Source organism: Procambarus clarkii, chromosome 22 (assembly GCF_040958095.1).
Source record: "Procambarus clarkii isolate CNS0578487 chromosome 22, FALCON_Pclarkii_2.0, whole genome shotgun sequence".
NCBI lineage: Eukaryota > Metazoa > Arthropoda > Malacostraca > Decapoda > Cambaridae > Procambarus > Procambarus clarkii.
This window is the reverse complement of record NC_091171.1, coordinates 33,710,673-33,737,084: the sequence shown is the minus strand read 5'-3', so window position 1 is coordinate 33,737,084 and position 26,412 is coordinate 33,710,673. Positions and strand designations below refer to the sequence as shown.

General features: G+C 47.1%; 1 protein-coding gene across 1 annotated transcript in view; it reads right to left on the bottom strand.

The window, feature by feature from the left end:
* Positions 1-21,986: 21,986 nt before the first annotated feature.
* LOC138367494 (uncharacterized) overlaps positions 21,987-26,412 on the bottom strand; it is a 33,725-nt gene continuing 29,299 nt past the window's right edge. The window contains exon 3 of the mRNA XM_069329167.1: positions 21,987-22,935. Coding sequence (XP_069185268.1) covers positions 21,987-22,935 — 949 coding nt within the window. The remainder of the gene's footprint in view (positions 22,936-26,412) is intronic.

Sequence of the window (26,412 nt, the reverse complement as noted above, 5' to 3'; positions counted from 1 at the left end):
TGAGCTGTGGGAAGGTCTAGCTTAGTATGAGCTGTGGGAAGGTCTAGCTTAGTATGAGCTGTGGGAAGGTCTAGCTTAGTATGAGCTGTGGGACGGTCTAGCTTAGTATGAGCTGTGGGAAGGTCTAGCTTAGCATGAGCTGTGGGAAGGTCTAGCTTAGTATGAGCTGTGGGAAGGTCTAGCTTAGTATGAGCTGTGGGAAGGTCTAGCTTAGTATGAGCTGTGGGAAGGTCTAGCTTAGTATGAGCTGTGGGAAGATCTAGCTTAGTATGAGCTGTGGGAAGGTCTAGCTTAGTATGAGCTGTGGGACGGTCTAGCTTAGTATGAGCTGTGGGAAGGTCTAGCTTAGTATGAGCTGTGGGACGGTCTAGCTTAGTGTGAGCTGTGGGAAGGTCTAGCTTAGTGTGAGCTGTGGGAAGGTCTAGCTTACTGTGAGCTGTGGGAAGGTCTAGCTTAGTGTGAGCTAAGGGACGGAACAGCTCTCGGCCTAGTAACAGGAGTCGGAGGTCGTCTGCTTCTGTACCCCAGGAGTCGGAGGTCGTCTTCTCCTGTACCCCAGGAGTCGGAGGTCGTCTGCTCCTGTACCCCAGGAGACGGAGGTCGTCTGCTCCTGTACCCCAGGAGTCGGAGGTCGTCTGCTCCTGTACCCCAGGAGTCGGAGGTCGTCTTCTCCTGTACCCCAGGAGTCGGAGGTCGTCTGCTCCTGTACCCCAGGAGACGGAGGTCGTCTACTCCTGTACCCCAGGAGACGGAGGTCGTCTGCTCCTGTAACCCAGGAGTCGGAGGTCGTCTGCTCCTGTACCCCAGGAGTCGGAGGTCATCTGCTCCTGTACCCCAGGAGACGGAGGTCGTCTGCTCCTGTACCCCAGGAGTCGGAGGTCGTCTGCTCCTGTACCCCAGGAGTCGGAGGTCGTCTACTCCTGTACCCCAGGAGTCGGAGGTCGTCTACTCCTGTACCCCAGGAGTCGGAGGTCGTCTACTCCTGTACCCCAGGAGTCGGAGGTCGTCTGCTCTTGTACCCCAGGAGTCGGAGGTCGTCTGCCCCTGTACCCCAGGAGTCGGAGGTCGTCTGCTCCTGTACCCCAGGAGTCGGAGGTCGTCTGCTCCTGTACCCCAGGAGTCGGAGGTCGTCTGCTCCTGTACCCCAGGAGTCGGAGGTCGTCTGCTCCTGTAACCCAGGAGTCGGAGGTCGTCTGCTCCTGTACCCCAGGAGTCGGAGGTCGTCTGCTCCTGTAACCCAGGAGTCGGAGGTCGTCTGCTCCTGTACCCCAGGAGTCGGAGGTCGTCTGCTCCTGTAACCACCTAGGTACAGTTTCCGTAATAACAGAGAATACTCTGCTAGCTGGCCACTTCCCGCTCGTGGACCGCACGGGCTGTTCGGTAATTAAGCCCTCGCTATTAAAAATATACAGCCATTAAATATTTTTATCTCTGAATTTTATTGAAAATCTAATGAAGATGACTGCTATTCAACAGAAATTGGCTGTTACTGGGAACAATTTGCCAATTAGGATTCGGTTTCAGAGTTTTAATGATGCAGGTTGATGTAAACTTCTGTAATAGATATATGATCGTCGTAAACCTCTGATGCCTCTGTTCACCTAACAGTAATCAGGTACCTGGGAGTTATATAGCCAACTGTTGCATTCTAGGGGAAGGTCGTTAGTTGGCCTAGAACTGGGTGAGTTACCTTTCCTCACGTGTCCGGGAGGTGAAGGCTCCCGCGGCCCGGTCTCTGACCAGGTCTCACGCTTCACCCGCCTGCACTCTAGAGAGCACTCTAGAAACGATAAGATGGTCTATAAACCCTACGAATATTATATAATTTATTTGATGATATTTCGTTATGTTACGTGACCCCCATTATTAAATATTCTATTATGTCGGGGACAGGAAGCCTGAGTGTGTTCATACACGTTTTGGCTTTTATCGAGGTCCCCATTCCCCCCCCCCCCCTCCCCAAGGTCGAATTGCTGACCCCGCCCAACCCCCATAACAAGCTAACTAACTCCTGGGTACCTACTCACTGCTAGGTGAACAGCGCATTAGGTGAAAGGAAATGTAGCCATTCATTTCTGTCCCGCCCGGGATTCGAACTCAGGCGGGATTATTGAACGTTCTTATTCCACAATCCCATAAAGGATGGGTCAGGGGACCCAGTGTCACTCACAGGATGGGTATGGGGACCACTGTCACTCACAGGATGGGTAAAGGGACCACTGTCACTCACAGGATGGGTATGGGGACCACTGTCACTCACAGGATGGGTAAAGGGACCACTGTCACTCACAGGATGGGTAAAGGGACCACTGTCACTCACAGGATGGGTATGAGGACCACTGTCACTCACAGGATGGGTATGGGGACCACTGTCACTCACAGGATGGGTATGAGGACCACTGTCACTCACAGGATGGGTATGGGGACCACTGTCACTCACAGGATGGGTATGGGGACCACTGTCACTCACAGGATGGGTATGGGGACCACTGTCACTCACAGGATGGGTATGGGGACCACTGTCACTCACAGGATGGGTATGGGGACCACTGTCACTCACAGGATGGGTATGGGGACCACTGTCACTCACAGGATGGGTATGGGGACCACTGTCACTCACAGGATGGATATGGGGACCACTGTCACTCACAGGATAGGTAAGGGGACCACTGTCACTCACAGGATGGGTAAGGGTTCGATCCCGGGCGCCGGCGAGAAACAATGGGCAGAGTTTCTTTCACCCTATGCCCCTGTTACCTAGCAGTAAAATAGGTACCTCGGTGTTAGTCAGCTGTCACGGGCTGCTTCCTGGGGGTGGAAGCCTAGTCGAGGACCGGGCCGCGGGGACACTAAAGCCCCGAAATGATCTCAAGATAACCTCAAGATAAGGGCGTCAATTTTGTCATGTTCCTGCAGGCCAATGTGAGAAGGAAGCCACAACATTTTTATATTTACCCTCTTGCTAAGTATTCTTATATATCTACGTCTACCTTGAGGCTACCTTGAGGTGCTTCCGGGGCTTAGTGTCCCCGCGGCCCGGTCGTCTTCCAAGACAAGCACGTTATTACTTGATTGCAAACTGTTTATTGCTCGTAGTGAGGAAAGGGAGACGGAAATAATTAAGCTGTCTACTTCAGTGTTGTCAATAATTTCGAGTGCTACCAGTATCGCTACCACCTCGGCTTGGATTGTGGATACCCAGTTACTCATTCATATATTCCATTGAATTGTGCTGCCATCGGGCTGATGAGCAATAACAGCACTTCCTGCCCCTCCCTGTAGCTGTATGCACTGAGAATTTACTTTTGTAAATTCTTAATGGACTAAAGTATTCTTGCTGGACTAAAGTATTCTTGTTAAACTAAAGTATTCTTGCTGAATGGTCCGTAAACTGTAGTTGTGGCCTTAATAACCCTCCAGAGGCTGATAGGCCTTAATAACCCTCCAGAGGCTGATAGGCCTTAATAACTCTCCAGAGGCTGATAGGCCTTAATAACCCTCCAGAGGCTGATAGGCCTTAATAACCCTCCAGAGGCTGATAGGCCTTAATAACCCTCCAGAGGCTGATAGGCCTTAATAACTCTCCAGAGGTTGATAGGCCTTAATAACCCTCCAGAGGCTGATAGGCCTTAATAACTCTCCAGAGGTTGATAGGCCTTAATAACCCTCCAGAGGCTGATAGGCCTTAATAACCCTCCAGAGGTTGATAGGCCTTAATAACCCTCCAGAGGCTGATAGGCCTTAATTACTCTCTAGATGTTGATAGGCCTTAATAACCCTCCAGAGGCTGATAGGCCTTAATAACCCTCCAGAGATTGACAGGCCTCAATTAATAACCTTCTAGAGGTCGATGGGCCTTTACAACCCATAAAGGGTTATAAATTCCTCCTAAAATTATAAATTTTGAAAACTCATATTAAATTAAAATTTTATTAAATTATTTATTATTAAATATTTATTATTAAATAATTAATAATAAATTATTTATTATTAAATTATTTATTATTAAAATTAAAATTTTAAAAACTCCTAAAATTATAAATTCTATAGGGTTATAAATTATTCCAACCTTAGGCCTTAATAACCCTCCAGAAGTTCAGGCCACCAGAAGTTGATAGGCCTTAATTACCCTGCAGAGCTTGATAGGCCAAAGACCCCAGACCAGCCCCACGGCGTCTTGCACCAGGCGCTCTGATCAAGGACTAGATAAGCGTATTCACGAAGGCGTCTTAGGGTGAGAGGTAGAGGGAGGCGGGAAGTGAGGCTGGGAGCGGCTCTCGGCTCTAAGTGTCGCGTTACTTGCTCTTTACATTAGTAATTATACCAGATGGTAGCGGTGATGGGAGCCACATGGACGGCACGTTGTAGAATTGAAAATTGTTGCTTGTTGCTTCTGCACGAGATGGAGAGAGCTAGTTTCAGCGGTAGTTTATATATATATATATATAATATATATATATATATATATATATATATATATATATATATATATATATATATATATATATATATATATATATATATATATATATATATATATATATATATATATATATATATATATATAGGGAAGGGAGTACCACCTCTGGCTGGAAGAAGGGGGACCCATAGCCTCGGAGGAAACCACACATAACGCATTGGAGGGAATGTGGGTCCCCTCCAATACAGTTTCTGTGTGCTTTTCTCCTACCACCCCCTTCCCTTTTTTTTTCCTTTATTGTGTATTTAAAGGTTACAAAACATACAAGACAAATGCCTAAAGGTTATGGATCTCTTGAAGCTCCTCCGCTTCTGGACAGGAACCGAGGACGCAGCAAGCATTTCCCCTCTGGATCGCCACACTGAGACGCTGAAATAAAAAACTGGAAGCCCTTGGGTCTCTGGTGACGTCAATGAGCTTGGACCCCAATTCCTTGAGAAATCCCAAGGCACTCTTGCCCCAGGGGCCATGCGTCTCAGACGCTATGGGAACAAAGAGGTATTGACCTTCCAGTCGCCTGTACTTGAGTGATTTTGCTGTTTCCCTGTGGTTGGCCGCCCCACCTGCTTGATCAGCTCCGAAGTGTACATAGGTGTCTGCCAGGGTGGATACACATGTGTAGTCCCACACCAACTGTCTACCCTCCTTCCATGAGTATATGGTGATGCCATCAGGGCGAAGTGCTGGGAAATCCGGGTTTTGGACCCCTAGGATGCGAGGTTCTCTCTCCGCTGGGCACCCAGCTGAGACGAGGCTTCTATTGATGATGTCATTGACCTCGTTGTGTCTTGCATGCCAGCCCTTTGTGCTTCCGCAATGCAACCCATGCAGTCCGTATTGGTCTGCTTCCACCCTGTTGCAAATACACTTGTATTCAGTGTGAATTGGGGCACCAAGGCGGAGGGCCACTGCTACACGAAGGGATTCTGGATCTAGGCGCGTGCCCATTGCAGACATGGGTACTGCCAGGAGGAAGTCTCCTGCATGGGGGGCACGCACTGCTCTGAGGCGGGCTTTCTCCTTGTCTGATGTTGCGACGCTTAGCATGGCATCAGCTACTTTTTCCACTAGAGGGTGGTCCCAGCCGGACTATATATATATATATATATATATATATATATATATATATATATATATATATATATATATATATATATATATATATATATATATATATATATATATATATATATATATATATATATATATATATATATATATATATATACCACTTATAGTTGCGTTTAGAGGGACCCTTAGCTTCGAAGAAGAGGATAGATAGCATCCGGGGGAGCGCTGTGGGACACCCGCGAACACTGACATATTGTCTTCTTCCACCACCCATATATTATATATTTGTCATTTGATTATATTTAAAACTTCATTACATAAAAAAGGGTTACAACATTGGTTACATGCAGGGTACAAGGCTATTTGTCACAGGTTGTAGAGTTCCTCCAGCTCCTCAGATGGCGGGCAGGAACCGTGGATGCAGTGAGCATTTCCTCTCTGGATCGCCACACCGAGGCGCTGAAAAAGGAAACTGGCTGCTCTAGGGTCTCTAGTTGTTTCAATTATCTTAGACCCCAGTTCCTTCAAAAAACTAGCAGCACTTTTACCCCAGGCACCAAGTGTCTCTGAGGCAATGGGGACAAAATTTTAGTGGTGATTAATAAGATCTCTGTATTTACGAGACTTGGCTGCTTCCTGGTGATTGGCAGCTCTCTCTCTCTCTCTCTCTCTCTCTCTCTCTCTCTCTCTCTCTCTCTCTCTCTCTCTCTCTCTCTCTCTCTCTCTCTCTCTCTCTCTCTCTCTCTCTCTCTCTCTCTCTCTCTCTCTCTCTCTCTCTCTCTCTCTCTCTCTCTCTCTCTCGCTCTCTCTCTCTCTCTCTCTCTCTCTCTCTCTCTCTCTCTCTCTCTCTCTCTCTCTCTCTCTCTCTCTCTCTCTCTCTCTCTCTCTCTCTCTCTCTCTCTCTCTCTCTCTCTCTCTCTCTCTCTCTCTCCCTCCCTCCCTCCCCCCTCCCCCTCCCCCCCCTACCCTACTAGGAGAGTACCTCCCTGGACCATCATAAGATATAGTTCGGCAACTGTTTCCCACGGCTGTCACCTGACCACCGTGGACACCCCTACCAGGGACGGTGTTCCCACCCTACCAGGGACGGTGTTCCCACCCTACCAGGGACGGTGTTCTCACCCTACCAGGGACGGTGTTCCCACCCTACCAGGGACGGTGTTCCCACCCTACCAGGGACGGTGTTCCCTCCCTACCAGCAACGGTGCCCTCACCCTACCAGGGACGGTGTTCCCACCCTACCAGGGACGGTGTTCTCACCCTACCAGGGACGGTGTTCCCACCCTACCAGGGACGGTGTTCCCACCCTACCAGGGACGGTGTTCCCACCCTACCAGGGACGGTGTTCTCACCCTACCAGGGACGGTGTTCCCACCCTACCAGGGACGGTGTTCCCACCCTACCAGGGACGGTGTTCCCACCCTACCAGGGACGGTGTTCTCACCCTACCAGGGACGGTGTTCCCACCCTACCAGGGACGGTGTTCTCACCCTACCAGGGACGGTGTTCCCACCTTTCCAGGGACGGTGTTCTCACCCTGATGCCTCTGTTCACCTAATAGTAAATTGTGCTTGCGGGGGGATGAGTTCTGGCTCTTTGGTCCCGCCTTTCAACTGTCAGTCAACTGGTGTACAGGTTCCTAAGCCTACTGGGCTCTATCATATCTACATTTGAAACTGTGTATGGAGTCAGCCTCCACCACATCACTGCCTAATGCATTCCATCTGTTAACTACTCTGACACTGAAAAAGTTCTTTCTAAAGTCCCTGTGGCTCATGTGGGTACTCAGTTTCCACCTGTGTCCCCTTGTTCGCGTATCACCAGTGTAAAACAGTTTATCTCCATCTACCCTGTCAATTCCTCTGAGAATTTTGTAGGTAGTGATCATGTATCCCCTTACTCTTCTGTCTTCTAGTGTCGTGAGGTGCATTTCTCGCAGCCTTTCTTCGTAACGCATGCCTCTTAGTTCTGGGACTAGCCTAGTGGCATATCTCTGAACTTTTTCAAGCTTCGTCTTGTGCTTGACAAGGTACGGGCTCCATGCTGGGGCCGCATACTCCAGGATTGGTCTTACATATTTGGTATACAAGGTTCTGAATGATTCCTTACACAGGTTCCTGAAGGCATTTCTGATGTTCGCCAGCCTCGCATACGCCGCAGATGTTATTCTTTTGATGTGGGCTTCAGGAGACAGGTTTGGTGTGATATCATCTCCTAGATCTTTCTCTCTGTCCGTTTCATGAAGGACTTCACCTCCCATTCTGTATCCTGTGTCTGGCCTCCTGTTTCCACCGCCTAGTTTCATTACCTTACATTTACTCGGGTTGAACTTTAGTAGCATGTCAACGTGTCAGTGTACCTGTCAACGTGTCAGTGTACCTGTCAACGTGTCAGTGTACCTGTCAACACATTCTCTGTCTGCCCTCTTTATGACCGTAACTAATGAGAATCCCATAAACTCACCACAGCTTCCAACACAAGGCGAGGGAGAGAGTGGTCCACTTGAGACGGCAGCAGATCTGTCCCAGCACTCTGGGAGTGGCGGTACTCTGGGAGTGGCGACACTCTGGGAGTGGCGACACTCTGAGAGTGGCGACACTCTGAGAGTGGCGACACTCTGAGAGTGGCGACACTCTGAGAGTGGCGACACTCTGAGAGTGGCGACACTCTGAGAGTGGCGACACTCTGAGAGTGGCGACACTCTGAGAGTGGCGACACTCTGAGAGTGGCGACACTCTGAGAGTGGCGACACTCTGAGAGTGGCGACACTCTGAGAGTGGCGACACTCTGAGAGTGGCGACACTCTGAGAGTGGCGACACTCTGAGAGTGGCGACACTCTGAGAGTGGCGACACTCTGAGAGTGGCGACACTCTGGGAGTGGCGGCACTCTGGGAGTGGCGGGACTCTAGGAGTGGCGACACTCTGGGAGTGGCGGGACTGGGGATTATAAGCTCCCGAGGGTCAAGAGGGAGTAAGCCAGCAGGAGGTAATCAGATCTGGTTGAGTGTCTGGGATCTGAGGTACCTTGACCTGCCTTGTATATCTGCGGTGGTTCTGCCAATCAATGTCACCGGCCTGGTCTAGGGCCGCGCCTCGTGGATGGTCGACTGGTCAACTAGGGCTGATAGACACCACTGTTGTGTCTCACAGCCTTGATGAACTATCCTTTGGAGGTTTTTGTCAAGTTCTTTCTTGAACACTGTGAGAGGTCAGGTGGTCATGACCCCCTAATGTTTAGAGGGTGTTGAAAAGTCTTTGGGTCATAAATGTTGATCTAATTGTCTCTTGGCATATCTATTACATCTCTACTTGTCAACAAAGCTGTTTTGCACTTCCTGCCGTGCCTTCTGGTATCGTGTGTTATTTCCGTGTGCAGATTTGGAACCAGTTCTCTTAATATTTTCAAATATAAATTATTATACATATCTTTCTCCTGCACCCTAGACTCTAGGGAATAGAGAATTAGACATTCTGAGCGGTGTCAGTAATTTATTGTTCTATTAAATAGATTCGGGAAGCAGAGTCTTCTCTCTATACGTTTTCCACGTTAACGAAACTTCTCCAGTTTTCAGTGAGGTTGTTACTGTGCCTCAGTGCGGCACCCTAGAGAGCACTAGAGGTGTCAAGAGTACCAATATTGGCTTGGCATCTGTTACTTTAGGTTTAATTTGTGTGATTTGGCTGTTTTATATGTGATTTCTGCTTTTCCCGCAGCTCAGGAGCGTTTAGTCATTCCTGGAGTCGGTTCATGTGATATCTTGATCTAAAACAAGCTTGTTTGGAGCGGCCTAGGCCGACATATCCACTACAGCCTGGTTGGTCCGTAGCTTGAGATAGATTGTAGCTCTCTGTATAGTCTGAGAAAGGAGCAGGTCCCATGAGTTAACCATTGGATTTAGTGGAACTTGTAGCAGAAGGTCCCTTAAACTCAATTGAATCAGTTACCTTTGGGTTATTCAAGGGTTAACCAGGCTGAATTAAGAGTTTGATCTTGGAGGTACCTGAATAAAGGCGTACTCACGACTAAGGTGCGGGGGTTTTACAAAGACACTTCCAAATATAATAACAATAATAATAATCCACACTAGGAAATGACAACGGAGTGATAATCACTGGAGCACTCCAGTGATTATCTGTGTGATTATCTGTATGGTATGTAACCACTCCACTGTGGTTCTGCCTCAGCCACGCACCTCAGCCCCCCTCATACACCAGCACCTCAGCCCCCTCCTACACCAGCACCTCAGCCCCCTCCTACACCAGCACCTCAGCCCCCTCCTACACCAGCACCTCAGCCCCCTCCTACACCAGCACCTCAGCCCCCTCCTACACCAGCACCTCAGCCCCCTCCTACACCAGCACCTCAGCCCCCTCCTACACCAGCACCTCAGCCCCCTCCTACACCAGCACCTCAGCCCCCTCCTACACCAGCACCTCAGCCCCCTCCTACACCAGCACCTCAGCCCCCTCCTACACCAGCACCTCAGCCCCCTCCTACACCAGCACCTCAGCCCCCTCCTACACCAGCACCTCAGCCCCCTCCTACACCAGCACCTCAGCCCCCTCCTACACCAGCACCTCAGCCCCCTCCTACACCAGCACCTCAGCCCCCTCCTACACCAGCACCTCAGCCCCCTCCTACACCAGCACCTCAGCCCCCTCCTACACCAGCACCTCAGCCCCCTCCTACACCAGCACCTCAGCCCCCTCCTACACCAGCACCTCAGCCCCCTCCTACACCAGCACCTCAGCCCCCTCCTACACCAGCACCTCAGCCCCCTCCTACACCAGCACCTCAGCCCCCTCCTACACCAGCACCTCAGCCCCCTCCTACACCAGCACCTCAGCCCCCTCCTACACCAGCACCTCAGCCCCCTCCTACACCAGCACCTCAGCCCCCTCCTACACCAGCACCAGAGGCTACATGGGAAGGTTGTCAAAACTTGATCTAGAATCAACTCGATGCCTCAATACCCCGTAGTGGGTTGTGTAGACTCAAGTGTTCGCTTTAGTTATATTTCATTTTGTGAGGTTCGGCATATGTTAGTTATGACGTTAGGCTCAACGAGGAAGTTATTGGTGACTGGGTGGGTGGGAGAGTGTGTGGGATGCATCATGTGGGTGGGAGAGTGTGTGGGATGGATCACGTGGGTGGATCCCAGCATGGGTGTGGGTATGGGAGAGGCGGGTGATGGGGGCTGTGGTTGGGGTGCGGTTAGACCTGTGGACCTGGATACGTCCCGTGGTGACCTTATCTCCTGGCTCTTAGGTGTCCCCCCCCCCCCCCCCTCCTCTCTCTCTCTCTCTCTCTCTCTCTCTCTCTCTTTCTCTTTCTCTCTCTCTCTCTCTCTCTCTCTCTCTCTCTCTCTCTCTCTCTCTCTCTCTCTCTCTCTCTCTCTCTCTCTCTCTCTCTCTCTCTCTCTCTCTCTCTCTCTCTCTCTCTCTCTCTCTCTCTCTCTCTCTCTCTCTCTCTCTCTCTCTCTCTCTCTCTCTCTCTCTCTCTCTCTCTCTCTCTCTCTCTCTCTCTCTCTCTCTCTCTCTCTCTCTCTCTCTCTCTCTCTCTCCCTCTCTCTCTCTCTCTCTCTCTCTCTCTCTCTCTCTCTCTCTCTCTCTCTCTCTCTCTCTCTCTCTCTCTCTCTCTCTCTCTCTCTCTCTCTCTCTCTCTCTCTCTCTCTCTCTCTCTCTCTCTCTCTCTCTGTCTCTCTCTCTCTCTCTGTCTCTCTCTCTCTCTCTCTCTCTCTCTCTCTCTCTCTCTCTCTCTCTCTCTCTCTCTCTCTCTCTCTCTCTCTCTCTCTCTCTCTCTCTCTCTCTCTCTCTCTCTCTCTCTCTCACACTCTCTCTCTCTCTCGGACAGGCCACAGCAACAGTGTCCCCCCCCCCCTGCTGGACTATCAGGGATCGAACGCAGGCCTGCAAGAAGCTTGAGGACGGAGTGAAGGAAAGGTGCCCAACCACTGAGATCACCAGGAACACAAGCGCTAAGCTTTTTATCGACTTACACCTCCATCACCGGCCATTCTTCCCTTCTACTTATGGTATAGTTGTTTCATGACTCAAATCAACTGGCTGACTGAAGCGATTTGGTCTGGATTCGTGTGTCGGCGAGGGAGGATTGACTGGGCGCCAATGCTTAACTATTCGCCTCTGTTCACCCAGCAGTAATTGGGTACCCGGATGTTAACGGATTAGTGGGTGGTGTTCAAGGCAGTACCAGCAGAGTAAGGCTTACCGTGAGGAATGGGAAGCCCGTTAACAGGTGGGAAATAGGAAAAACAGGTGTGGTCAACAGATGGCTTCAGCTAAGAAGCATTAAGCTGAAGCCTCGGGTCCGGCCTCATTGAGCACTAGTAGAACAGTAAGCTTTAGCCGCCGGTGCTTGCCTCATCAAGCACAGCACTCGTATACCAGCACAGGGCAAGATGAGCGCCAGGCGTGTGTCATCTGAGCCCTCACTGCCCGCCTGCGACATGCGCCATGACTCACACACGCACTCACGCGCGCGCGCACACACACACACACACACACACACACACACACACACACACACACACACACACACACACACACACACACACACACACACACACACACACACACACACACACACACACACACACACACACACACACACACACACACACACACACACACACACACACACACACACACACACACACACACACACACACACACACACACACACACGGGTTTGAAGGAGGATACACACGGAGGATTGAAACAGAGGATGATAGCAGGAGGCTACAAGATGACCTGGATAGACTGAGTGAATGGTCCAACAAATGGCTGTTGAAGTTCAACCCGAGTAAATGCAAAGTAATGAAACTAGGCAGTGGAAACAGGAGGCCAGGCACAGGATACAGAATAGGAGATGAAGTACTTAATGAAACAGACAGAGAGAAAGATCTAGGAGTTGATATCACACCAAACCTGTCTCCTGAAGCCCACATAAAGAGAATAACGTCTGCGGCATATGCGAGGCTGGCTAACATCAGAACGGCGTTCAGGAACCTGTGTAAGGAATCATTCAGAATCTTGTACACCACATATGTAAGACCAATCCTGGAGTATGCGGCCCCAGCATGGAGCCCGTACCTTGTCAAGCACAAGACGAAGCTGGAAAAAGTCCAAAGGTATGCTACTAGACTAGTCCCAGAACTAAGAGGCATGAGTTATGAGGAAAGGCTGCGGGAAATGCACCTCACGACACTGGAAGACAGAAGAGTAAGGGGAGACATGATCACAACCTACAAAATCCTCAGGGGAATCGACCGGGTAAACAAGGACGAACTTTTCAACACTGGTGGGACGCGAACAAGGGGACACAGGTGGAAGCTGAGTACCCAAATGAGCCACAGAGACGTTAGAAAGAACTTTTTAAGTGTCAGAGTAGTTAGCAAATGGAATGCATTAGGAAGTGATGTGGTGGAGGCTGACTCCATTCACAGTTTCAAATGTAGATATGATAGAGCCCAATAGGCTCAGGAATCTGTACACCAGTTGATTGACGGTTGAGAGGCGGGACCAAAGAGCCAGAGCTCAACCCCCGCAAGCACAATTAGGTGAGTACAATTAGGTGAGTACACACACACACACACACACACACACACACACACACACACACACACACACACACACACACACACTCACACACACACACACACACACACACACACACACACACACACACACACACACACACACACACACACACACACACACACACACACACACACACACAAATGGAGATACAAGGAGGCTGAAGATTGTTTCATCACACCAACAATAAGGGAAAGAGTTGGAGGGAATATAACAACTCATGGTTTAATAGACAGTGTCAAGACACCAGAACAAGCCGCAGGAGGGACAGGAGGAAATACAGAGGTCAAAGGATAGAGGAAAACAGGAATAAATTCAACGGAGCTAAGAACGTCTACATAAATATAAGAACAATATCGAGAAGAAGAAATTACGAGAATAGTATAGGTATTAAATAAACAAACAAACAAATAAACAAACAAAACTACAACATAATCACGCAGAGCAAGAAGAAAAAAAAAATACTGTGAGCGACCAAGTGACGACTACACAAAGTGGGAGGAAGAATATATTCACAGAAAGTGATGAAGAAATATGCGAGGGACTGAACACCAGTTTCCAAGATGTGTTCGCAGCTGAGCCTGAGCAGCTCCCATCGTTAGCAGGTAACCCTGGATGAGTGTCAGATATAGCGGTGACAGCAGAGGAAGTAATGAAACAACTTTCACCACTGAACGAAACAAAAGCTGTTGGACCAGGCAACTTATCCACATGGATGTTAGAAGAGGCAGCGCAGGCCCTCAGCATGCCTCTAGCAAGGTTGTGTAATAAGTCACTGACAAAGGGAGAGTTTTCCAGCTGTTGGAAGAAGGAAAATGTGGAACCAATTTTCAAGACAAGATAGAGAAGAGGCACTTAACCACAGACCAGTGTCACTGACGAGCATCTTCTGCAAAGTGCTCAAAAGAATAATGAGGATAACATTAGTTGCACACCTGGAGAGAATTTGGTATGAAAGCAAACACCAACATGACTTTAGGGAAGGGAAATCATGCCTTCCGAACCTACTGGAGTTCTAAGATAAAGGAACAAGAATTAGGAAAGACAGAGAAAGTTGGGCTGATTGCAAATTTCTGGACTGCCAAAAAGCCTTTGGCACAGTACCTCAAAAGGGATTACTATACAAACTTGAGAAACAGGCAGGGTTTTCCTTGCCCTAAACTAGATAAGGAATTACCTAACTGATAGAAGTCAGAGATTAACTGTAAGGAGCGAGGGGGAACAAAAGGAGTCCCTCAAGGTTCAGAGCTGGAACCCATTATGTTTTTCATATATGCAAATGATCTTTCTACAGGGGTTATCTTAATTGTCTATGCTTGCAGATGATGCAAAATTAATGAGAACAGTCATGACAGATGAGGATTATAGGATTCTCCAAGATGATTTAAGCAAAATAACTTAAACAACATGACTTAAACACTATTTGACGTTGGTCCTAGAAATGGCTGTTGGAGTTCAACATAAGCAAGTGTAATGTGATATAAATGGGGACAGGTGACAGGAGACCAAAATGACAGTACACAATGAAAGAAAACTACCTCCCTCTGACTACTAGAGACAAAGACCTGGGAGTGGATACAACACGGACTAGCTCTGAAGGCTTATATAAACGGGATAACGGCAGCAGCATACTCTACACTAAATAAAAGTTAAAACATCATTCATGAACCTAAATAAGAAGGCATTTAGAACGCTGTACACCTACATGAGACCAGTTTTTGTGCATGACGCCCCATCCTGGAGCCCTCGCCGAAAAGAAACACACAATGAAACTCGAAAAGCTTCAGAAATTTGCATCGCGGCTATCACCAGAATTGCGAGGTATGAGGTATGAAGAGTGACTGAAAGAACTAAACTCGTCACCACTAGAAAAGAGGAGAGAAAGGTGAGTTATGATAGAGATGTAAAAAATACTTAGGGGGATTTAGAGAATGGAAAAGAGGAAATGTTTACAATATATACCAAGAGAACAGGAGAGCATGGATGAAGTTTTAAGACTCAGATAAACCATATAGACGTTAAACACTTTCATGAGTGTGAGAGTTGTGAGAAAATTGAGAGAACTACAGGAGCAGATTGTGGAAGCAAACTCCATTCATAAGAATTCATTCGTCACGGCCCACAAGGGCCGTGACGAGGATTCGAACCTGCGTCCGGGAGCATCCCAGACACTGCCTTAATCGACTGAGCTACGACAGGGTTAAAAGGGTTGAAACCGAAGTTCTACTGAACTCCATTCATAATTCTGAGAGTAGATATGATAGGGGAATAGCACAGGAGTCATTGCATTAGACAACCGGCAGCTAGAAAGTCGGGGTCCAAGAGCTATTGCTCGATTCTGATGGCATAAATAGGTGTGAGTACACGCATGAGAGCATATGTACTCGCGCGCGCGCGCACACACGCGGGGGCACACGTACTCGCGCACACGCACACGCAGGGTCTGATAGCTGAGTGGACAGTGCGCGGGGCTCGTGTGCAGAAACAAATGGGCAGAGTTTCTTTCATCCTGATGCACCTGTTACCTAGTAGTAAATAGGTACCTGGGAGTTAGACAGCTGTTACGGGCTGCTTCCTGTGTGTGTGTGTGTGTACTCACCTAGTTGTGCTTGTGGGGATTGAGCTCTGGCTCTTTGGTCCCGCCTCTCAACTGTCAATCAATCAACTGTAACTAACTAATGTTTTTTTTTTCTTTCCTCCCCCCCCCCCCACACACACTTACACCCAGGAAGCAGCTCCGTAACAGCTGTCTAACTCCCAGGTACCTATTTACTGCTAGGTAACAGGGGCATCAGGGTGAAAGAAACTTTGCCCATTTGTTTCTGCCTAGTCCGGGAATCGAACCCGGGCCACAGAATTACGAGTCCTGCGCGCTGTGCTCTCAGCTACCAGACCCTCACCTTGGTGGGTGTGTGTGTACTTACCTAATTGTACTCACCTAATTGTGCTTGCGGGGGTTGAGCTCTGGCTCTTTGGTCCCGCCTCTCAACTGTCAATCAACTGGTGTACAGGTTCCAGAGCCTACTAGGCTCTATCATATCTACACTTGAAACTGTGTATGGAGTCAGCCTCCACCACATCACTTCCTAATGCATTCCATTTGTCAACCACTCTGACACTAAAAAAGTTCTTTCTAATATCTCTGTGGCTCATTTGGGCACTCAGTTTCCATCTGTGTCTCCCTAGTGTGTGTGCCCCTTGTGTTAAATAGCAAGTGTGTGTGAAAATAGTTAGTAGTTAGTAACAGTTGATTGATAGTTGAGAGGCGGGCCAAAAGAACAGAGCTCAACCCCCGCAAGCACAACTAGGTGAATATGCACTCAACACACGCACTCAACACACACACTCAACACACGCACTCAACACACACACTCAACACACACACTCAACACACACACTCAACACACACTCAACACACACACTCAACACACACACACACACCCTCTCATCTCACGCTGCACACTGCCAATTACCGCCCATGTATGTAAACATGAGCAAGAACCAAATGACCACGCAACTGAAACCTAAACATCCGCGCCTGATGTTTATGATGGAAACCCAGGAGGGAGGGAGGGAGGGAGGGAGGGAGGGAGGGAGAGAGGGAGAGAGGGAGGGAGGGAGGGAGGGAGGGAGGGAGGGAAGAAAGATCACTTTACCTTGTGGAGGTTCCGAGGATCAACATCCCAGCGGCCCGGTCTCTGACTAGGCCTCTGGGTTAGTGCTCTCGTTAGCCAGACTGTTAGACGCAGCTGCTTGTAACCAGACATGAATCACAACCTGGTTGATCCGGTATCCTTTAAAGGTCTTTATCATCATCTTTTTTTTTTTAAACGGTGAGAGGTTCGGCCTAGTTATACCCCTTATGTGTAATGTCTTAGGCCCGTGATGTTCATAGAGTTCTCTCTCAACGTACCTATTGCGCCCATGTTTCTCAACGGGGCTATTTTGCACTTCCTGCCATGCCTCTTGGTCTGGTATGGTGTTAATTCTGTGTGCAGATTCGGAACCAGTCACTCTAATATTTTCCAAGTGTAAATTATTCTCTATTTCTACCATCTACACTCTAGATAATACAGATTTAGACATTTTAAGTGGTCGCAATAATTTAGTTCAGTAGATACAGCCAGTAAAAAAAATCTTTGCATGCTCTCCAGGTCAGCAATTTCTCCAGCTTTGAATGGGGCTGTTACTGTGCAACAATATTCCACTCTAGAGAGCACTAGTGTTTTAAAAACTCTCATGGTTGGTCTGGCATCTTTTGTTTAAATGGTTTGTGATCCGGTCTGTCATCTGTATTACAGTTGTGGCAATGTGTTCTTTAAAAGGTCTTCAGACATGATTACTTCCAAATCTTTTATTGATTTTTTGTTCTGTATTGCCATTTGACTGCGTTTTCTATGTCATTTCTTTTTTTGATAGCACAGGAATCGGAACTTATCTTCATTAAGCATATTATTTTCTGTGGACTATTGAAAAAGCTTGATTTACATCAGTTTCGAGGCTTGCTGAGTTCTCTCTATATTGTCTACTCTCGTGAAAATCTTAGTGTCATCCGCAAACAATGACAGGTTAATATAGTTTGTGTCTTTGTCTAAGTCTGATATAAGAATGAAAAAAAGTACTGGAGCAAGCACAGTATCTTGGAGGGACTGAGCTTTTCACGGTGGATGATCCTGATTTTACTTTGTTTGTTCACGATTACACTCCGGGTTCTGTTCGTTAGGAAGATCCATATCCCTACTTTGCCAGTAACTCCTTTTGAGTGCAATAACACCATAGTCACACTTGTCTAAGCCTTTAATGAAAATTTGTTTATATTACATAAGCATTTTGCTCGTCTTCCATGGCATCTGAGTCCATGTTATAGTGGTCTAGCAACTGTGAGCACCCGTGTTGCCTGGGGTTATGTAGATGCTATAATCCATGTGTTTTATAATTTATATTTTTTTGGGGGGGAGGGGGGCACTTTTCAAAAATTTTTACGTGTGATTTTAGTGCAATAGGTCTATAATTTTTTGTCTCGGTTTTATTTTCTCCCTTGTGGAGTGGCGCAATCTCTGCTGTTTTTAGCATCATGTGGAGAACACCAGTTTCTAGGCTCCATCTTCATATAATATTAAGGGCGTGTGATAGTGTTTTTTGTGCAATTCTTGAAGAATTTGTAATTCCAAGAATCTGGACCCGGTGCAGAATGCTGTCATGGTGTCTATGCTATTTTCAAAGGCCAGTGGGGTTGGATTGATATCTGATATATGATTCGATGTTGCTATCATATTCATAAAGAATCCGTTTGGGTTATCAATATTCAGTGTGTTAAAGGGTTCAGAGAAAACTAAATTGTACTGTATCATTATTTTACCGATTTCTTGTTGCCATCTGTTCAAGTTCCATCTCCCTTTCGCAAGGGCCCAATTATACATGTAGTTTCTGTTCTAGATTTTGAATAGAAAAAAGTATTGTGGATTCCTTACTCTTTAACTAATGGGCTTTTGCTCTCTTCGCCTCTTGGGGATTTGATGTGAGTCGTTCAATCGTTTCTATTTCTCTACATAGCCATCCTTGACGGCTATGTCAAGGATGAGATAGTGGCGAGGCGTTCGAGTTGTAGTTCTGCGATATATTATCTTCTCCTTGGAGGGAACGGCGTTCGAGTTCCAATTTCCATGTTTTTGTTCTTAATGATACGTGACTTGAGCATATTTCCAGCGCTACTGGTCCTATATTTTCTCGAGGCACTGATATGGGTTTGCATTATGTAACTGTTCTTCGAGGCATATTTCTGTGTGGTCTTGGTGTATTAGCTCACAGTTAATCTGTTGTTAAAAATGAATTTGCTGAATTCTCCTATTGGATTTGAGACTGGCTGCGTATGTTTATAACTACGATTAGGTTGTGATCTAAGTAACATTTATTAATACATATAACGTTCCTAACCAATTCATTATTGTTTGTAGAAAATAAAGCCTAGTGTATTTCCTAATTGGTGATACTATTTGCTGGTTTAAGGCAATTCTGTCACACATCTGTAAGATGTCTTTTGTGTGTGACTTCATTTAGACAGTTAACTGGAATTCGGTCAGATTTAATTCGGTATTTACTATATTCTTCTGTTTTCGATGTCGTTTGTTCAAGTATTCAAGCAAGATGATATTTTGGGCTGTTTGTGAAGGTTTCTTTAAACTGCTGAGGATTTGCCTCTGGTGACTTATATACAAGGACAATAACCACATTTGGGATATCTATTTTGATTATCAGCGCTTCCACCACATCTTTTGTGGTGTTTGACAACTCACTGTAGACGCGTGTGTCTTTGATGTACAGGCTGACCCCATCCAGTAGCCTCTACACCTGAACCCATATGTCACTACCATAGTAGTCCTTCGTGTGAGAAACAGAGAGAGAGAGAGAGAGAGAGAGAGAGAGAGAGAGAGAGAGAGAGAGAGAGAGAGAGAGAGAGAGAGAGAGAGAGAGTGAGAGAGAGAGAGAGAGAGAGAGAGAGAGAGAGAGAGAGTGAGAGAGAGAGAGAGAGAGAGAGAGAGAGAGAGAGAGAGAGAGAGAGAGAGAGAGAGAGAGAGAGAGAGAGAGAGAGAGAGAGAGAGAGTGAGAGAGAGAGAGAGAGAGAGAGAGAGAGTGAGAGAGAGAGAGAGAGAGAGAGAGAGAGAGAGAGAGAGAGAGAGAGAGAGAGAGAGAGAGAGAGAGAGAGAGAGAGAGAGAGAGAGGGGGAGAGAGAGAGATAGAGAGAGAGAGAGAGAGAGAGAGAGAGAGAGAGAGAGATAGAGAGATAGAGAGAGAGAGAGAGAGAGAGAGAGAGAGAGAGAGAGAGAGAGAGAGAGAGAGAGAGAGAGAGAAACAGAGAGAAACAGAGAGAGAGAGAGAGAGCGTGTGTGTGTGTGTGTACTTGGCCTGCTCGCAAGTAACACCTTCCCTGCTTTTTATAACCAGTAATGTTTTTACAGAGCGTAGTATCGGGGGCATCACACCACAGTCCCGCCGATCAACCCGCCACAGACTTGACCCAAGGAACCCTCTTGTGTAAAGTTTTGTCTCCCGGCTGTATATGGTAATCTGGAGATCGTCAAATTGCTGGTTTTCCGCGTCTTGACCTGTGACTTGTTTCGCGGGTTGTGTATGAGCAGCTGGACCCCGGCAGCTGCTCTGCTTCTGTAGCAGCATTAGTCCAATAAAATAAATGAAAATGATCAATTTCTATCAAATAAAGTTTAAGATGTAGGTAAAAATTAAGCGTGTGTTATGTAAACATGAATCTCAATATCAATAAATGGAAATGTTTGAAGTTAGCGTCACCCAATATTTTGTCCAGAAATTGCTGTTGGGTGTGTGCCCAACATGGGCAGGTTGGGATTGACATGAAAGAAAAGTGCGCTATGTGACATTGTGCCACAGTAATCCCCCTAGTAAAATCTCGCCAAACAATTATGCCCTTTTTTTTGTTTTTTTGCCACGCCATAAAATTGGGTGCACTTGATCACCCCAAAATTTAACAAAAATTCAAATTCGTAAATATTTACCCTTAAATCCCCAAAAAGTTGTTTATACAATTTTGTAGTTTGACTTTTTCTTTTGGTCTGTGTGTGTTGATGTCTGGTGATCATTGATGAACTGTGTCTAGTGTGTTCATATGGTGTTATTAGTGATATTCCAGGAGAAAGTGGAGACGGAGAGAGAGAGATAAGGGAAAGAGAGAAAAAAGGGTGCAGAGAGAAGGGAAAAGGGAGAGAGAGAGAGAGAGAGAGAGAGAGAGAGAGAGAGAGAGAGAGAGAGAGAGAGAGAGAGAGAGAGAGAGAGAGAGAGAGAGAGAGAGAGAGAGAGAGAGAGAGAGAGAGAGAGAGAGAGAGAGAGAGAGAGAGAGAGAGAGAGAGAGAGAGAGAGAGAGAGAGAGAGAGAGAGAGAGAGAGAGAGAGAGAGAGAGAGAGAGAGAGAGAGAGAGAGAGAGAGAGAGAGAGAGAGAGAGAGAGAGAGAGAGAGAGAGAGAGAGAGAGAGAGAGAGAGAGAGAGAGAGAGAGAGAGAGAGAGAGAGAGAGAGAGAGAGAGAGAGAGAGAGAGAGAGAGAGAGAGAGAGAGAGAGAGAGAGAGAGAGAGAGAGAGAGAGAGAGAGAGAGAGAGAGAGAGAGAGAGAGAGAGAGAGAGAGAGAGACAGAGAGACAGACAGAGAGCAAGAGAGAGCAAGAGCGAGGGGGAGGGCGTGCCATGACAGAGACAAACACCACACTGGGCAGGTCCCCGTGCTCTAACTCCAACACAACTGACCAACATTTACCCGTTGGTGGCTCTCACCTCACCAATATATCACAGTCCCCCTCCCAGCAAACACACGGCGTAACCTGAACGTTATTTCTTTTGCGTTGAAACAACGTAATAACGTTGCTACAACGCGATTAAGGTTGTGCTTACTGCGTGCGTTTGCCGGGTTAAAGTCCCCTGGCCAGACATTGACTCACAGACCACATCAGCACCGCTGACCCTGCTCTCACAACAGTTTTATTCAACAACGCCACGACAGATTAAATAGCCTCTCACGAAGCCTTCCTCAACACCACCAGACGTGCTCACAAAGCCTCCATCAACATTAGACGTGCTCACAAAGCCTCCATCAACATTAGACGTGCTCACAAAGCCTCCATCAACATTAGACGTGCTCACAAAGCCTCCATCAACATTAGACCTGCTCATAAAGCCTTCATCAACACCAGACGTGCTCACAAAGCCTTCATCAACACCAGACCTGCTCATAAAGCCTTCATCAACACCAGACGTGCTCACAAAGCCTCCATCAACATCAGACCTGCTCACAAAGTCTTAATCAACATCACCCGTGCTCACAAAGCCTTCCTCAACACCAGACGTGCTCACAAAGCCTTCATCAACACCAGACGTGCTCACAAAGCCTTCATCAACACCAGACCTGCTCATAAGGCCTTCATCAACACCAGACGTGCTCACAAAGCCTCCATCAACACCACCAGACCTGCTCACAAAGTCTTCATCAACACCACCAGACGTGCTCACAAAGCCTTCATCAACATCAGACCTGCTCACAAAGTCTTCATCAACATCAGACCTGCTCACAAAGTCATCAACATCAGACGTGTTCACAAAGCCTTCATCAACATCAGACGTGCTCACAAAGCCTTCATCAACATCAGACGTGCTCACAAAGCCTTCCTCAACACCACCAGACGTGCTCACAAAGTCTTCATCAACACCATCAGACGTGCTCACAAAGCCTTCATCAACATCAGACCTGCTCACAAAGTCATCAACATCAGACGTGCTCACAAAGCCTCCATCAACAACACCAGACCTGCTCACAAAGCCTTCCTCAACACCACCAGACGTGCTCACAAAGTCTTCATCAACACCATCAGACGTGCTCACAAAGCCTTCATCAACATCAGACGTGCTCACAAAGTCTTCATCAACATCACCAGACGTGCTCACAAAGCCTTCCTCAACACCACCAGACGTGCTCACAAAGTCTTCATCAACACCATCAGACGTGCTCACAAAGCCTTCATCAACACCACCAGACGTGCTCACAAAGCCTTCATCAACATCAGACGTGCTCACAAAGTCTTCATCAACACCACCAGACGTGCTCACAAAGCCTCCATCAACACCAGACCTGCTCACAAAGCCTTCATCAACACCAGACCTGCTCACAAAGCCTTCATCAACACCAGACCTGCTCACAAAGCCTTCATCAACACCAGACCTGCTCACAAAGCCTCCATCAACAACACCAGACCTGCTCACAAAGCCTTCATCAACACAACCAGACCTGCTCACAAAGTTGACCGAACACTACCAGACCTGTACCGGAATTCATCAAGCATTTAACTGTCCAGTTACGAAACCTGTACATCTTTCAACAACGAAACACTACGAGGGGGTTGCTAATAACAGTAATACCCCTGAGTTGTGAAGTTTCCAAGCTTGTAAACCCTTTAAAAATCGTAAACCACCACGATCATTTGAAGATGTACAGGTTTCGTAATTGGTAACGTAAATCCTTGATGACTCCTGGGGCCCCGCCCATGAAGCCTTCGTCAACAGTAGCAACAGACCAATTTAAGCCTGTTTTATGCTGCTTCCTCGTTAGACTGGTATTACAATACGCTTCAAATTCGCAACGAATTTATTTGATTCATAATAAACTGGAAACAGGAATGAGGGGCAAGGACTGTAAGGAAAGACTCGTACTCTGTATATATGTCAATTAAAGGAATGCATTGAAAGAAGCTGTGGAAGCCACCTCCAGCCACAATTTTAAGCCGATTCGACGAAGAAAATGAAAGTCTGACGAGTTGAATTGTAACGCAATATAGGTACAACAAGCCAAGCAGGTCGGGTGTCAAGAGCTAGAGCTCACTTGGCCTACAGACAGTGATAGGTAAGCGTGCAGTCCCTCAGAGCACAGAGAGACAGACTTATTGATCTGCTCAGGTGCGCTCGACCTGCTTTGGTTATCCATCTCTATCCAGGGGTCACTGCTTAAGTGGTGTGAACAGTGACCTTCCACCTGAATCACTACTGAGCTATGGCAGTCATCTATTTTCTTTGATTTATTCCCCACATGAGAGCGCGCACACACGCACATGCACAAACGCACACACGCACACACGTTCATCAGGAAAGTGTAAGGTAATGAAATTAGGCGAAGGGAGCAGGAGGCTGAACACAAGGTACCATCTGGGAGGTGAAATCCTGCAATAGTCAAATAGAGAGAATGATCTGGGGGTTGATATCACACCGAACCTGTCCCCAGAGGCCCACATCAAAAGAATATCATCAGCGGCATATGCTAGACTGGCCAATATAAGAACTGCCTTTAGAAACTTGTGTAAGGAATCGTTCAGGACCTTGTATACCACTTATGTAAGACCAATCCAGGAGTATGCAGCTCCAGCATGGAGTCCATACCTAGTTAAACACAAGACAAAGTTAGAGAAGATTCAGCGGTATGCCACCAGGCTCGTCCCGGAACTGAGAGGATTGAGCTACGAGGAAAGGCTAAAGGAGCTGAACCTCACATCCCAGGAAAACAGAAGAGCAAGGGGAGACATGATAACCACCTACAAAATTCTCAGGGGAATTGACAGGGTGGACAAAGACAAACTCTTCAGCACGGGTGGGACACGAACAAGGGGACACAGGTGGAAACTTAGTACCCAGATGAGCCACAGAGGCGTTAGAAAGAATTTTTTCAGTGTCAGAGTAGTTAATAAATGGAATGCACTAGGAAGTGATGTGGTGGAGGCTGACTCCAAACACAGTTTCAAATGTAGATATGATAGAGCCCAGTAGGCTCAGGAATCTGTACACCAGTTGATTGACAGTTGAGAGGCGGGACCAAAGAGCCAAAACTCAATCCCCACAAGCACAAATAGGTGAGTACACACACACACACATCTTGCCTCAGAGGTTTAAGAATTCTATGACCAGGTGACAAAGATTAAGCAAGAAAATGAAGGCTGGGCAGACTGAATTTTCTTGAACTGTTAGAAAGCCATTGACACAGTACCGCATAAGATGCTGGTGCATAAGTTGGAGAAACAAGCAAGAGTAACTAGTAGGGTGCTCCAGATGATAAGGGAGTACCTAACCAAAAGGAAGCAGAGAGTTACAGTGAGGGGTGAGACCTCAGAATGGCGTGATGTCACCAGTGGAGTCCCACAGGGCTCTGTACTTGGACCTATCCTGTTTCTGATATACGTAAATGATCTTCCAGAGTGTTGAGATTCATTCATCTCGTTCTTTGCTGATGATGCTAAAATTATGAGAAGGATTTAAGAAAAAAGACGACAGTATGAGGCTACAAGAAGACCTGGACAAACTGAAGGAATGGTCCACCAAATGGCTATTAGAGTTTAACTCAAGCAGGTGTAAATTAATGAAAATAGGTGTAGGGAGCAGGAAGACAAATGCAAGGTACGTTTGGGAGATGAAGTCCTTCAAAAATCTGGGAGAAAGGCGTGGAGGGTGATATCGCGCCGGACCTGTTCCCTGAAACCAATATCAAGAAGATACCATCAGCGACACATGCATGGTTGGCCAAGATAAGAACTACCTTTAGAAACTTGCGTAAAAAATCATTTAGAACCTGGTATACCACATATGTCAGACCAATCCTGGAGTATGCTGCTCCAGCATGTAATCCGTATCTAGTCAAGCATAAGACCAAATTGGAGAAGGTTCAGTGATATACCACTAGACTAGTACCCGAGCTACGAGGAAAGACTAAACCTCACGTCGCTGGAAGACGAATGAGTTAGGGGACACATGATCACCGCATGCAAGCTTCTTAGAGGTATTGATAGGGTAGATAAAGACATTATTTATCATCGGTAGTAGTAGTATTCACACAAGGGGACACAGGTGGAAACTGAGTACCCAAGTGAACCACAGAGACATTAGAATGGACTTTTTCAGTGTCAGGATAGTTAACAAATGGAATGCATTACGCAGTGATGTGGTGGAGCCAGACTCCATACATAGTTTCCATATATCAGTCCGTCCTGGACCGTCGTGGACCGTCACCACGCCGGTCCGTCGTGTACCGTCACCACGCCGGTCCGTCGTGGAGCGTCATCAAGTGGGGACTGAGAGAGGGAGAGAAGTATGCCACAATGTGGCCAGAGAGAAGGTGCGGTCATAAAGAACTTGAGGTATTAGAGGAAAAAAAGGCAATGCATGGAAAACGGAGCTCAAGATAATTCCCTGGAGGAAGGAGAAACTAAACAAAGCAGAGAAAGTATCAGTAAAAAATAAAGCACCATGTAATTGACGTTTTCTATGCATCGTCTTCGCAAAGTTAGGCGGGTTGCTTAGGTTCGTATACGTTTCTGGTTACGAAAAACAATTGCATTTGTTAAAGTTTCTAGTTAGTTTAAATAGTTGCATTTTTTGACGTTTATAGCTAGGTAAAACAGCTGCATTTTGACGAAGTGGAACAAAAAAAGGGAACTAGCTTACTGGGACGGGGTCTACATCGGGCTGGAACAGTAATTGCCCCTTGTAAACTTGAGTACTTGAGTACTCACTATTACCTGAGAATCGTAACATGTCAAGGCTTACGATCCTAGTTCCTAGCCGACGATTACCTGGGTATCGTGTCCCACTTAGCACACACATGTGGGTGTATATGAGGGATATTTACATGCCAGGGAGACTTTCCGGTCCGCGAGTAGGGACCATAAGCTTATACTGCTCCCTCTGGAGTGTT